The sequence below is a fragment of the Perna viridis genome, chromosome 7, assembly GCF_037379345.1.
Source record: "Perna viridis isolate PV_CMFRI_1.1 ecotype Kerala chromosome 7, ASM3737934v1, whole genome shotgun sequence".
Lineage (NCBI taxonomy): Eukaryota > Metazoa > Mollusca > Bivalvia > Mytilida > Mytilidae > Perna > Perna viridis.
The window spans coordinates 11,708,539-11,724,046 of record NC_142451.1 but is presented as its reverse complement, the minus strand read 5'-3'; the positions used below and the strand labels follow the sequence as shown (position 1 = coordinate 11,724,046).

General features: G+C 31.9%; 2 protein-coding genes across 2 annotated transcripts; both read left to right on the top strand.

Moving 5' to 3' along the window:
- Positions 1 to 245: 245 nt before the first annotated feature.
- On the top strand, positions 246 to 3,438 carry LOC148611341 (C-type lectin lectoxin-Lio3-like). The gene is made up of 5 exons (XM_088591794.1): positions 246 to 355; positions 1,397 to 1,504; positions 2,321 to 2,415; positions 2,794 to 2,881; positions 3,177 to 3,438. The coding sequence occupies exons 1-5, from the start codon at positions 298 to 300 to the stop codon at positions 3,365 to 3,367; spliced, it is 540 nt and encodes a 179-aa protein (XP_088447920.1). The 5' UTR covers positions 246 to 297; the 3' UTR covers positions 3,368 to 3,438.
- Positions 3,439 to 11,412: 7,974 nt separating this feature from the next.
- LOC148611340 (alpha-N-acetylgalactosamine-specific lectin-like) lies at positions 11,413 to 14,874 on the top strand. Its single transcript, XM_088591792.1, has 5 exons — positions 11,413 to 11,520; positions 12,763 to 12,897; positions 13,301 to 13,395; positions 14,214 to 14,301; positions 14,610 to 14,874. Exons 1-5 carry the CDS (start codon positions 11,463 to 11,465, stop codon positions 14,798 to 14,800), a joined length of 567 nt encoding a protein of 188 aa, XP_088447918.1. The 5' UTR covers positions 11,413 to 11,462; the 3' UTR covers positions 14,801 to 14,874.
- Positions 14,875 to 15,508: the final 634 nt, after the last annotated feature.

The window sequence follows — 15,508 nt, the reverse complement described above, 5'->3', positions numbered from 1 at the left end:
GTTGTTTACAGGAAAATCTTAGAGTTTGAAAGACAGATATCAAAATCTAATCCAGAAAGAAATGGTGTGTCTTATATAAATCCATATTATTTTTGTTTATCGTTTTTTGTTTATCTGGTGGTTAAAGGAAATGTCAATGTGTTTCAACGTAGGACTTCTAAATATTTACAATTACGGAAAAGAAATTCCTTTACTAACAAAAATAGAATAAAAAATGCAGCATATGCATTAACTCTACCATTGAGAACAAAGTATAAAAACGACATATATAAGGCTTCAAGATTAAACAATTCGAAGATGTTTAAGTTGGCACTCTTAATATTAGTGTTTGTTGTCACAACTCATGATGCTGAAGGTAAGTATTAATTTTTTTGGAAACGCTTAGCCCTTACTTTCATTCGAATCATAATGGATATGATCTAATACTTGAGGTATTAGACCTGGGGAATTTCCACATCAGTCCATAAAAATATTTCTTCATAACACATCAACTGTATAGAAATTTTTAAATAAAATTCGCCGTTTGTATGTTGAACAATTAAAAGTAAAACTTTATTTTTGTATAAATCTTGAAGATCAGCTCAATTAAACCATGCTTGGTTTTAGAAGAGCATTTTGAAACATTGAAGGAAAAAACTGAACATTAGATCAAATTTGTATAAAAGGTATAGATATATGTTTTTGTCAATTTTTTCCCAAGAGAAACTGGTGTTTTTTAGATTAGCTTTGTAAAAATCTTCTATTTTCCAAAAGATCCAGAGTTTAATTTGGATAGCAAAATGATATAATATGGACCAGGACAAACTAAGTTTTAGAATAATTCCCCTTAAAGTTTCCAAACGTTTGACCAATCTTAAGTTAAGACATTAGTATACACTTTCATTTAGTCTTTTTTTTCAAATTTTAATGACTCAATGCTATTTCATTATTTCATATTGGTTATACTAACATTGAGTTAAGAAATTTTGCGGTAATAGCGTTTCATGATATAATGTCAAATATTCATTTTATTTATAAAGGAACAAAACCATATGCTGTACAATTTAATTTGTAATACACGGCTAAGATATGAAAATAGACTGCTTGAATTATCATGGGTAATAAAAGAAAACATATTTTTTCAACTATCAATGGTAACGGCGTTGTACAAACTGGCATATGTTATTGGTAAGACTTGTCATCTTTCCGTAAAGGTGTATTTTAGAACATCTGAACATCTAAAAAAAAGAATCTGGGTGTGTGGTAGAAGGCACCAGTTGAACATTTTCCATCTAGTAAAAGATTATTCAATGTACCCATTTAAAACATTAAATCAATATTGACTTAACAAAGGGCAAAGTTGTCAGTGGCTGACATCTTTGTTTTACGAATCTAACTGAATTTTGTAAATATAAAGGCCACTGGGGAAGGTACGGATACCGGAGATGGGGACATAGATGGAATTGGAGACCATGGTGGAGAACAGTTACGAATAAAATGACAACAACAACAAAACCACCTCCATGTAAATTTAATGTATATAACAATAGGAAATACACAAAAATATACTCCTGCTTCAGCTCAACATATAATTATTATTGAGTGTCTTTAGTCTGAAACAAAGATACGAACTTTCACTTCAGAGTAATCAAGGGAACCAAGGTCATAGGTAATCAAAAGAATGTAATCCAGGGACAAGGACCAGACATAGAAAACAGAAATACACAACAAAGAACGTAAAGTAATTAAAATCATACATATAAAGTAACCAAAGCAAATGAGCAACTCGGACTCCAATAAAACTGGGAGCATGCACCAGGTGCACCGGTAGGATAAGCGTCCTCTGCTTTTCTAGAAACATCCGCCGAGTTGCTCATAAAAAGTCAAGTCCGAGGTAGACAAACAAGGAAAGGAAAACTATGACCCGTTGAATAAATCAGTTTTCATGGTGCAGATGGATACACCATAACAATCCTGGAGTTCATGATGACGACCGTAAAACCTCTGTAGTGATGACCATTAATTGGAAGAACTTAAAGCCATTTGCAAAAGTGACTTTGAAAACTATTTTAAATATGTCAAAATTTCTGATATTTTTGCATTTTATAAATATAAAATTGTAGATGCATGTACATCTATAGTATCTATTCTAGTGAAAACAAAAAACAAAAACAAAAAAAACCCTATAGTTCTATTATATAATAGAAACGAAATAGATTGCATTACTATTTTCCTGTACATTATTTGCTCTGAAACTTACTCTTTATGTTTTTCAGTAAATCAATACAATTTTATTTCGATAGAATTGTTTTAATAACTATATACTGTAATTTATTATAAGGTAAAATTATCAATGATCCGAATGCAAAAATATTTCTATTTAATGGGAAATATTACGCCTTCAGCACTATACTGCTCAACCATGACCAAGCACAGGTAAGTTATTTTGGCACTTCTTATTAGGCAAGATTTGCTAAGACATAATTATTAAAGTACAATTTCAACAAACATAAATGATATTTTTTCAACATATGACTAATATCATTAATATTTACCTAGCGCTGTAATTTAAAAAAAACTTCTGTGTAAGGGTAAAATACACTTAAAAAAAGAATTTAAACAGCAAATTACGTTTGATAGTGACACGTGATATACACATGATAAACACATTGGATGCAAGTGCAGATCTAGCGATTTACACGAAGCTCTAATACTACATTCCAAACATACCATTAAAATAACTGTATGATACTCCAAGGGCACACATGCAATTATTGTATAATAATCCAAATTGGAATGAAATTTAATTGACAGGCCGCATGTAAGGCAGGATGCGGAAATCTCGTTGCCATCAATAGCCCACAAGAACAAGCTTTTATTGAATCAAAAACAACTGCAGGAGGTGAGTTGATAAACATTGCATTAAATGGGCAAAAAATAAAGGATTTTTAAGAAAGAAAGACTGCAGTAGATTATTGTGATGGCGTCCTATAGTGTGTGTTTTTCATTAAAGATAAACATGTATAGCCCTCTTTGGAGGGTAAGACTTAATCCTAAGGTATCAACAGATCGCTGTTGTGTTAAACGTGGCAAACACGAAATGATTAATTAAGCCTGGAAACTGAGGAAAAAAACAAAGACAATCTATGGAAATCTGTTCAAATCATTTAGAAATAAAAGCATTTTTTACATTGCAGGTGACTGGTATATTGGACTAACTAAGGGATCTGGTAATTGGCATTGGTCCAACGGAGCAGCAATAACATACAATAATTACGGGAACAATCCAGTTGACGCTGCTACTTGTGGGTACCTCGATCAAGTTAACAAGTGGATGAGAGTAACCACATGTAATGTACCTCACCGCTTCATCTGCGAGACAGTCTAATCACTGGCCTTACTAGACTATAGTCAATGAAGAGTCTATCGTTTAGAAATAAAACTTTTAAGCATTGATAATTTGTTTGTTTTTAATGCTTCCGTTTGTTTTTGTTTGTTCGAATACGAAATCATTCACTGATACTTCAATTCATCGTTTTAGTTAACCACTGATTGATGATTTGTCAATAATTTTTACTGTGAGCAATAGCAAATGAAATGGGAACAATCAGGATTTAAATCATCAGCTTTTGGGTTTCTTTATGCTCCTTGAATTATTCCTTGCCTTTGTTAAGATTTTCGCTTCAGAATTTTTACGGTCGATATCACAATTTGACTGACCGATATTAAGTAACCTATATACTTTGAAAATTACTTTTTTGAAGTAAAGGAAAGGAAACATTAGAAGTGGTTCGTGATACCATCAGCTATAAAAGCATGTATCAGAAAAAAAACATTTTTGATGAAAATAGCCTTTCATGGGTATTATTTTCATTTTCCCATAAAATTAGTGTTGTTATATTGGTATTCTGGATTTAATTTAAGTATTGCATTGTGCAAGCTATTGTGAAAACTACACAGCAACAGAAAATTTAAGGCAGTAACATGGAATCAAACGTTGACGACATCCAAAGTATATTTTGTGAAGAAAGAGCGTCGCCAAGTGCAGCATGATGCATGCGATTTTGAAAGTCTTATTTACCGAGCTTTAAAATGGTATGCAAATTTTAGGTGTCATTTGTCCTGAGTATTCACTGTGCAATTTTGAAAATTACGTTTTAGCATATAAAGTAATGTAAACATTGGCAGTGGTGAGTGATATACGATGGAGAAATCTAAAGCAGCCTCTTAGTTGTAGTACATGACATCCTATACAAATCGGCCAAGTAAGGCAAAGATATTTTTAAAGAAAGAAAAAGAGGCGACCATGTTTAGAAATGGTGAATAAAAAGGATCATAAAATCCATCATGTCCTCATATTGTCAAAGTTCTTAATGAAGTCCATGTATGGTCCAAATTTCTTTATGATAGTTTGCAAAAATGACGAGGCATGTACAAAATGCTGGAAGAAAACATAAGCAGACAAAAAACAATAAGGTCTTTCCCATCTTCATTAATCTAAACACTTTAAATGAAGTTCCGTTTAAGTCGATAGGGGTGTTTATGGATGTGATACATATTATGTTTGTCATAGATTTCAACAGATGTTCACATAGATGTGTCAAATGTTTGAGGTGTGCTTTTGACCTTTTTACTGGACATATAATAAAAATATTCCTAGGGTTATTAAAGGTTACGGGTTATAACTATAAAATATATGCGGGTTACCGTGTGTTTACTAAAATGGGGATAGAAAAAGTGGAAGAAGAAGAGAGAGAAATAAATTATGGAATTTAGAGAAACTTTGTCGCGGATTGGATGGTGAGATCAAGTAAGGTAAAAGCGTAATGCTGACTACCGTATAAAATTTAAAATTTTCAAACTTTTTTTTTTTTTTTTTTTTTATAAATGACGCATTTCTATTTTATATTTACATTGTAGTTTTCTTTTGGTTATTGATTTGACGGTTATAAAACGGAATACACCTGTTGCATGTTATGCTCACATTGTTTGTACCTGTAAATAATTAGAAAAGCTACAAAAATTCAGTTTCTTCTATTCTTACTATGGTAATTTTATGGAACTTTTCGTTGGAGGCTGGATTAGAGTTTCGTTCATGAACATGAAGTAGTTAATTTATTTTTCATACTTTTTACTTTGCAATTTGGGGAGTAAAGTGATAGGGGTGTCTTCCCTCCATTCTGTGTTCATTCCGTAACGCAAGGAGTGGGCATTTCTTGTATATTAATCCTACTATACCACTGAATGGAATTGAAGAAAGTTTTTCTAGTTTAATTACATATTTGCAAATAAATGTATTTTTTGTTAAAGTGTGATCAAGCCACTCTCCATATAACAAAAAGAACTTTAACTAAATCCGGAAATGTCCATTTTGACAATTTTGAAAAATCTACAGTTATAAATAAATAGTGTTCTGATAAATTAGATATCGAATATCGAGTGCATTTCTAATCTGACATATGACCTCCATCTGTCGTTGATATTTTTTCGCTTTCCTCGAACATGCTCCTGAAAGATCAATACACCGGGTGTCTAGCGATAAGTAAAACTTCATCGTCCGCCCAGAGCACATACCTTTACATCCGGATTGTTGCTGGATATAGTGATATTGGTTTTTATATATTGTATGATTTGTTTTTCGTCTACTTAAATTCAAATCATTGCAAAGCTTTGAAAAGGTTCATTCATAAATGTTATTTTGGATAAAAAATTACTTTATAACCGATTTAGTTAAATCGGTTATGAAGCAAAATAGAATTTCCAGAAAGTTTTAAACTTATTCTTGTCCAATACAAACACATAAAATATTATCCTTCTTCCTTTCAAAATGTGTGTAATGTACAGAAAATTATATGGATGGTAAACTTCACAAAAGGAATAATGTATTTATAGTAATCGATAATATATATATGCATGCGATTTAATGTATACTTATTTTAAGCTAAAACTTCCGTTTTTATTTAATGTCATATAAACGGAAATTTCCAATCTTTCCCAGACTACGCCAATTGGTCTCTTTGCTTCAGTATCATTTTCATAATTGGGTAGATTAATTCCATTTCTTTTTGTGTTGGTCTGAAACATCATCTTACCTTTCACTATCACTAAGAATATCTAATTTCGTGAGACAAAACCAGAAATCCAATACTAGTAAGTCAACTGTTTTTATAAAACTTGAAATTGTACACGTTAAGATCTTTCGTTTGATAAACTAATAATCTGAGAATTCAGGCAATTTTAGTACTCATTTTGGGAACAGAAAATTATTGAAAATATGATGTAATACCTAACTTTAGAACCGGAAGTTGCAAAAACACGGAAGTTTTACTATTTAACTTACAACTGTTCGACCTTGAATGTGTCGTACGATTATAGTCGGACAGTTGTAAACCTGACCTTGAAATATAGAGCTCACACACAATCATTTCATACCTCATGTATGCACTTATCTCTTATCATTTTCTCAATGCATGAAGTTTCAGTCAGAAAACTTGTTTTTTGAATTCTGTGACCTTAGACACTGGATGAAAGGTCACATGGGCTAAAGGATATTGGTGAAGATTTCATGTCTCTTCGACGTCCAGTTTTCAAAATATGAATTTTCAATTATTAAGAAGGATTTTTAAGGGAGATTCCTCCCGTAACGATTGGTTTAATAAAAACGAAATTACATTTCTAAGTTAATTTATAACGTCATCTGTTCTTGTACAGTTTTCAAATTGATTTTACCTATGATGATTCCGCAGATGTGTGAAATTTAAGGAAAATGTTTAAAAAGGATAAAGGCACTACTTATTATATATGCATTGTAATGTCATAATGTGTATGTATATTGATAAAAAATAGTCGGAATAAAGATGAGAATGTGTAATGTAAAGTCATATTTGTAATGTGTTAAGTAGCATTCTTTGTAAGAATCATGCAAAATCGGAAAAAGGTGATACACCCCAAAAAGGCTACATATTTTTATTTTTGTAATTAAATTGTTTTATGGGTCTATATTATGCAATGTGTAATTATTCATTCAAATCTGCCTGCTCTTAAGAGATAATCAACATTAAAAATCCAATAGATTTTATTGTATTTGAGTGTCATTTACAGGATTATCTCCCTTAATTTTGAAATCTACAGTACATTCTATATAATTCTTATCTCCTATGAACACCGGTTATATGAAAAACCAAATGTTAATTTCTGTTTACTAAAGTATTTTAAACAAAATATCAAAAAAATGTAGGCTTTCCAACCATGTATCACATTTTGCATGATTCTTAGCTTGGGTGCTACTTAACATGTAAGAGTACTTTGCTTCTATGCTGCCAATTAATAGAAAAGGTAAAACTGTAGATTTAAAGTGCCATTTATTCATTTGTGAAAAATTTCTACAGTCATATTTACCGTGCTTCGCAATGGTATGCACGTGTGAGGTGTCATTTGTCCTGGGTAATCGCCGTGAATCTTTTTTAATTACTTTTTTGACAAGTAAAGTAATGGAAACGTTGGAAGTGGTTGTAAGCCAGATGGTGAAATCTAAAAATATTCTCATTTGGTTGTAGTACATGACATTCTCTACAAATCGGCCAAGCAAGACCAATGTTAATAAATCATTAAAAAGGGGATGCGGAAGTCCATCATGTCTTCATCCTGTAAATTTTTCTTGATGAGGTTCATCAATGGTTCAAATTTGGTCATGATATTTTGCAAAATGACGAGGCAAAATAATGTACAAAATAATGAAATAAAAAAAGCAGACAAAACAATAAGGTCTTTCCCATGTGGAGAAGACCTTCATTAATCGAAACACTTAGCGAGAAGTTCTATTTAGGACGATTGTGGTGTTTTTGGATGTGATAAAAATCATGCTTGTCATACAGAAGTGTCAAATAGTTGTGGTGTGCTATAGGCAGTAATAAAATCTTTCCTGGGGCTATTATGGGTTAATGAATATATCTACAATATATATGCGGTAATTCCGTATGTTTTCCTATAATGGGAATAGAAAAGTGATTACAGAGAAGATGAGAAGAGAGAGATAAAAAAAAATTAAGGGTTCGAGTCTAGAAACACATTTTCGAGGAAGAAAGGGATGGTGATATCAAGTACGGTAGAACGTATGAATACTGACTTAACGTTTTTTTTCTTTAGTTTTTGTTTTGTTTTTGTTTTGTTTTTGTTTTGTTTTGTTTTGTTTTTTTTTTTGATAAATGACAAATGTTTAAAGCTGATTTGTTGTTGCCGTAATAGAATATTGTCTATTTTGGTTGCTTGTCCAATATACCCAAGTTGTCTGCTGCGCTTGCAGCATGAAACTTGGTTAGAAATGAATTAATTTGCCCTAATGTCAATGCTGGTCATTTGTGTTTCTTCATGTCCTTATTTTGACAATTTAGTTTATTTTGATGAATTGTCATCGTTTTGTTATCGTGCATTTTATTACTTTCATAGCTTATTTGAAGGATTGTTTACACTTATTGAAGACCTTTGGTGATCTCTGTATTTATCATTTTTTAAAGATTATACGATGGTGCATTAGTTGCGTTTCACAATATTTGTTTACTTTTCTATATAGAACATTCGAAGTGCCGACCTTAATCTATAGGCAACAAACTGTAATCAAAGTGTATCTTTTGCGTAAGCTAAAGTATCCTGTCTAGGGAACCAGGTTGGTATTTAAAATATACAACAAAACGTTTGAGTTGAGACACAAAACATTGTATGCTTAGGAAGGTAAAATTTGCTTTATTTGAAAAAAAAACCAAACAAACAAACAAAACAAAACAAAACAAAACAATGGTAGACACGACGTCGTTTCCTTTGTGGTACCATTTATTTGAAAGTTTCATTCTTTTTTGTCTATTTCACGATAAGGGGCAAGGTTATAAATATCAATATTTTTGAACTTATAATCGAGGCAACTAAGAGTCGAGGAAAAATCAAAAGAATATATTCCAAGGATAAGGACCAGACAGATAAAACAGACACACAGTAAATAATCACAATAACAATATTACCCAGTTAAATCTTTATTTAGCCAACTATCGATGTAATGATATATGGGAAATGACTTATATTTACATTATAATTTTCTTTTTGTTATTGATTTGAGGCTTATAAAACGGGATACACCACGAAACCTATTACATGTTATGTTTACATTTTTTGTACCTGTAAATGATTGGAAAAGCTACAAGAAAACTCAGCTTCTGTTACTATTACTATGGTAGTTTTATGGAATGTTTCGTTCAAGGTTGGATTAAAGTTTCGTTCATGAACATGAGTTTATTTTTTATACTTTTTACTTTGCACATTTTGGTGTAAAAGGATAGGGTGGCCAGTAGGATGTAAAGTGATAGGGTGTCCTCAGTCCACCTTTCCTTCATTTTGGTAACGCAGGGAGTGGGTATTTCTTATATATTAATACTACTACACCACTGAATGAAATTGAAGAAAGTTTTCCTAGTTTAATTACATATTTGTAAATAAATATATTTTCTGTTTAAGTGGGAGAAGCCACTGTCCATATAACAAAAAGAACTTTAACTAAATCTGGAAATGTCCGTTGTGACAATTTTGAAAAATCTGCAGTTCTAAATAAATAATGTTCTGATTAATTAGATATCGAGTATCGAGTGTGTTTCAAATCTGACAAATGACCTCCATCTGTCATTGATATTTTTCGCTTTCCCCGAAAATTATCTTAAAAGATGAGTACACCGGGTGTCTAGCGATAAGTAGAACTTCCTCGTACATCCAGAGCATCCAACTTTACATCCGGATTGTTGCTGGATTAGATTTGGATTTATATATTGTATGATTAGTTTTTCGTCTGTAGTCGGTTTTCCTGGTGTTGTTTTGTCCACAGAACAAATCACGTTCGTACCTTCGGTATTTTTATTTTTTTTCTTCTTTCTAAATACCTTTTCAATCTACTTCAAATTTACAGTGCGGGATGTAGGATGTTCGATCCGTAGTCACTGCTTCTGCACTAAATATTTGGTATACATGAGATAATAGAGAAAAAAATGAGAAAAAAAATGTTAAAAAAAGATTGCAGGTCTACCTGAAATCTATATATTCTCTGGGATAACACAAAAAATTCCGACTCAGAGTGTTGGACTATAGTCGGCGTCACATAAATAACATACTGTTAAAATTTGAATAAAAATATTTTCTACGATTTTGTTGACACCTACCGTCGTTTAAATTGTCTTAAATGACTTGCTCATTCGTTTAGCCAAACGGCTTCTCCCTAAACATTGAATCGTTAAATTCCGGTCAGATTTTAATTCTAGGTGCCAATATTTACATTGTAAAAAGTCGGCCATGTTTACAGTGATCAGGTTGCTAGGAGATGTTGTTTACGTTTAAATGGTTTGTCCAAAAACCGAAGAACCCAGAATGCACTTCGGCGTTATTTCGGATATCTCGGATTTATTTTACGCGAACAACGTACAATACCGAGAAGTTGATCAAGCAGACGATTGTCACCGGAGTTCGACGGGAACTTACGAACTTCGTTTGTAAACAAATCGTCCCGTAAAAACCAACATGGCGGATATTAGTATGGGATTTTCCCGTAAGGATTTGTTACGCATGATTTAAGCTTATAAGCGACTTGTTTTTGAGAAGCTGTTTGGCTAAACGAATGAGCAAGTCATTTAAGACAATTTAAACGACGGTTGGTGTCAATAAAGTCGTAGAAAATATTTTTATTCAAATTTTAACAGTATGTTATTTATGTGACGCCGAGTATAGTAAAAAGCAACGTTCGATCGATTGCACACACTTTATAAAACAGAAATGCATTGATCATATACCATGAGACATAAGACCACCCACAAATAATCAATCTCATTAATATGACCTGTCATTTGATGAATTGCAATACTTGCTGTATTTCTTGTGAGAAGCGGTTGTTTGATTATTGCAAAAATAAATCTGCCGAGTTTTAACAAAAATTTGCAATAATATCCACACAAAGTGAATTTGACCTGAGTCAGCAGTACAGTCTGCTGTTAATTACTTTAAACATAATAGGTTAATGACATTGGTTTACATTTTGTTCCTAAATTTTACAATTGGACTAAGATGAGGGGTATAGTTAAAGCATCACTCTCAACATGCTTCAATCACATTCCTTTAGTAGCTACATGCTTTAAGAAAGAAGGGGCTTTTAAATATATTACTATTTTCTACTTCAGAAAAAAGAAAGTTGTTTACAGGAAACTCTTGAAGTTTGAGACAGATATCAAAATTTAATCCAGAAAGAAATGGTGTGTTTTATATACATCCTTATTATTTTGGTTTATCGTCTGGTGGTTAAAGGAAATGTCAATGTGTTTTAACGTAGGACTCCTAAATATTTACATTTACGGAAAAGAAAAAAATAGATTAAAAAATTTGCAGCATATGCATTAACTCTACCATTGAGAACAAAGTATAAAAACGACATATGTAAGACTTCAAGATTAAACAATTCGAAGATGTTTAAGTTGGTACTCTTAATATTAGTGTTTGTTGTCACAACTCATGATGCTGAAGGTAAGTATTAATTTTTATGTAAATGCTTAGCCCTTAATTTTATTTGAATCCTGATATATATGATTTAACACTTGATTTATCTCCACATTAGTCCATAAAAATAGTTCATAATAACAAATTAGTTGTATGAACAAATTCAAGGAAAATTTGCCTTTCGGATGTTAAACAATTAAAAGTAAAACTTTACAATTTTATAAATCTAAAACTTCGGCTCAATTAAACCATGTTTAATATTGGACGATTTTATTAAACATTCAAAGAAAGAACTGAACATTTGATCAAATTTGTATAAAAGGTATGTAAATATAAGTTTTTGTCCATTTTTTTCCAAGACTGGTCTTTTTTTCAGAATGCCATTTCAAGCAATTGAGATTATTCAGCTTTATAAAAATCTTTCATTTTCCAAAAGATCCACAATGCCATCTTCGTAACAAAATAACAGAATAATTCCCCTTAAAGTTGTCAAACGTTTAAGTAATCTTAAGGTAAGGCATTAAAATAAATTTTCAATTAGTCTATTTTTTCAAATTTCAATGGCTCAATGCTTATTAAGGTTTCATTATTTCATATTGGTTATACTAACATTGAATACAGAGATAATAGCATGTCATGATATAATGTCAAATTTTAATTTTCTGTATAAAGGGACAAAATCATATAGTGTTTCTAGAAAAGAGGATCACGCTTACCCTACCGATGCACATGGTCCATGCTCCCAGTTTTTAGTGTAGTCCGAGTTGCTCATTTGCTTTCATTTCTTTGTATGTATGGATTTAGTTACTTTATGTTCTTTGTTGTGTATGTCTGTTTTCCATTTCTGGTCCTTGTCCCTGGTTTACATCCTTTTGATTACCTTGGTTCCCTTGATTATTCTGTACAAATTAATTTGTAATACACGGCTAAAATATGATAATAGATTGCTCGAAATATAATGGGAATTAAAGAAAATCTATTTGCCCAACTATCAATGGTAACGATGTAATAAAAACTGGCGACTGTTATTGGTAAGACTTGTCATCTCTCCGTAAAGGTGTATTATAGAATATCGGAACATCTAACACATAACCTTAGTATGTGATAGAAGGCACCAGTTGTACATTTTCCATCTAGTAAAATATGTGTTTAATGTACCCATTTAAGACATTAAATCAATCTTTTTACATTCTGAATCAACAAAGGACAAAATTGTCAGGGGCTGACATCTTTGATTTACCGGTCTAACTAAATTTTGTAAATATAAAGGGCACTGGGGAGGACATCGGTACGGATACCGAAGATGGGGACATAGATGGAATTGGAGGCCGTGGTGGAGAACAACGACAACAATGAAAACAACGACAACAATGAAAACAACAACAACAACAAAACCACCTCCATGTAAATTTAATGTATATAACAATAGAAAATACACAAAATTACACTCCTGCTTCAGCTCAACATATTTATTGAGTGTCTAGTCTGAAACAAAGATATGAACTTTCAATTCAAATGTACTGTTATTTAGAAGAACTTTAACCCATTTGCAAAAGTGACTTTGAAAACTATATTGAATATTTCTGAATTTCTGATTTTTTTTTCATGTACATCAATAGCATACATCCAAGTGTAAAACAAAAAAATACCCGATAGTTCTATTATTATTTAGAAACGAAATAGATTGCATGACTATTTACCTGTTTACTTCATTCGCTCTGAAACTTACTTTATGTTTTAATAAATCAATACAATTTTATTTCGATAGAATTGTTTTAATAATTATATACTGTATTTCATTTAAAAGGTAAAATTAGCAATGATCCGAATGCAAAAATATTTCTATTTAATGGGAAATATTACGCCTTCAGCACTATACTGCTCAACCATGACCAAGCACAGGTAAGTTATTTTGGCGCTTGTTATGAGGCAAGATTTGCTAAGACAAAATTATTAAAGAGCAAGTTTAACCAACTTAAATGATATTTCTTCAAAATATAACTAATATCACTAATACTTACCTAGCGCAGTAATATAAAAACAATTCTGTGTAATGGCAAAATTCACTTTAAAAAAAGAATTTAAACAAAACAAAAAAATTACGATTGATAGTGACACGCGATATCCACAAGATATACACGTTGGATGCAAGTGTATATTCAGCGATTTCAGGACGCTCTAATACTACATTCAAAACATACCCTTAAAAATAGAACATTAACAATTTACTATTTATTTCCCATACGCGACCATAGTAAAACTTTGAAAAATTCACACCTTTAAAATAATGAAGGAGCTATAAACTATTTTTTTTTTCAGTAATTCTTCATTTCCATAACTAAAATTGCGATCAAAGTCATAGCAAAACCGTCTCGATTCTTTGGTATTTTAAGCAGATGATGTTTGGGGTCAAAGCTCCCCTCTTTTTCTGTGAATGGCACATAAGTTTAAAAAAAATCATAATATTTATATAAAATGGTTTTCAAAAAATATAAGGCAATTTTTAAAAAGTACAATAATGTTAGATCCTGGAATTAATAAAACATTTTCGGTATTAGCACACAGTGTCCGGAAGTATTTACTTAAGTAGGGTAAACAAAAGGCCAACCTAAAATAATGAGAAATAGTACCGTTCTACCTACAATAACTGTATAATACTGCAAAGGCACACATACAATTATTGTATAATATTCCAAATTCGAATGAAATTTAATCGACAGGCCGCATGTAAGGCAGGATGCGGAAATCTCGTTGCCATCAATAGCGTAGAAGAACAAGCTTTTATTGTTTCAAGAACAACTGCAGGAGGTGAGTTGATAATACATTGCATTAAATGGGCAAAACAAAATTCTTAGAAACAAAGACTTCGATTGATTATTGTGACGACGTCCTATAACGTATGTTCTTCATTACAGATAAGCATATATAACCCTCTTTGAAGGGTAAGACTTAATCCTAAGGTATCAACAGACCGCTTTTGTGTTCAAGTTAGCAAACACGCATAAATTAAGCTTTCAAGGGCCTGGTAACTGAGGAAAAAAATGAAGACAAGCTATGAAAACCTGTTCAAATCATTAAGAAATAGAAACAATTTGAAAGCATTTACTACATTGCAGGTGACTGGTATATTGGACTAACTAAGGGATCTGGTAATTGGCATTGGACCGACGGATCAGCAATAACATACAATAATTACGGGAACAACCCTGTTAACGCTGCTACTTGTGGGTACCTCGATCAAATTAACAAGTGGATGAGAGTAACCACATGTAATGTATCTCACCGCTTCATCTGCGAGACAGTCTGATCACTGGCCTTACTAGACTATTGTCAATGAAGAGTTAGAAATCAGTTAGAAATAAAACTTTTAAGCATTGATAATTTGTTGCCTCTGTTTGTTTTTGTTCATTGAAATACGAAACTATTCACAGATACTTCGGTTCATCGTTTGGTTAACCGCGGATTGATAATTTGTCAATAATTTTACTGTGGGCAATAGCAAATATACGGGGGGACAATAACGATTTAAATCATCAACGTTTGAGTTTCTTTATGCTCCTTGAATTATTCCTTGTCTTTGTTAAGATCTTCGCTTCATACGTTTTACGGTTGATATCACAATTTGATTTGCAATATTAAGTAACATATGAGACAAGATCTCTTCAATTACATTCCACGTCTTACCTGATTGACTAAATACCGAACTAGTAATGACGGGAACCAATATTCTAGCGGAAATCAAAAGAATGTAATTCGGGGACAAAAACAAGATGTGGGGAAAAACACAAGAAAGAACACAAAATTACTAAAATAATACATACAAAGTAATAAAAGTAAAAGATCAACGCGGACTTGACGAAAACTGAGAGCATGCATCAGGTCCACCAGTAGGGTAAGCATCCCTTGCTTTTCTAGAAACATCCGCCGCCGAGTTGCTCTTTAAAAGTCTAGTCCGAGATAGACGAAAGAGGAAAGGAAAACTATGACATGTTGAACAAATTAATGTTCATGGTGT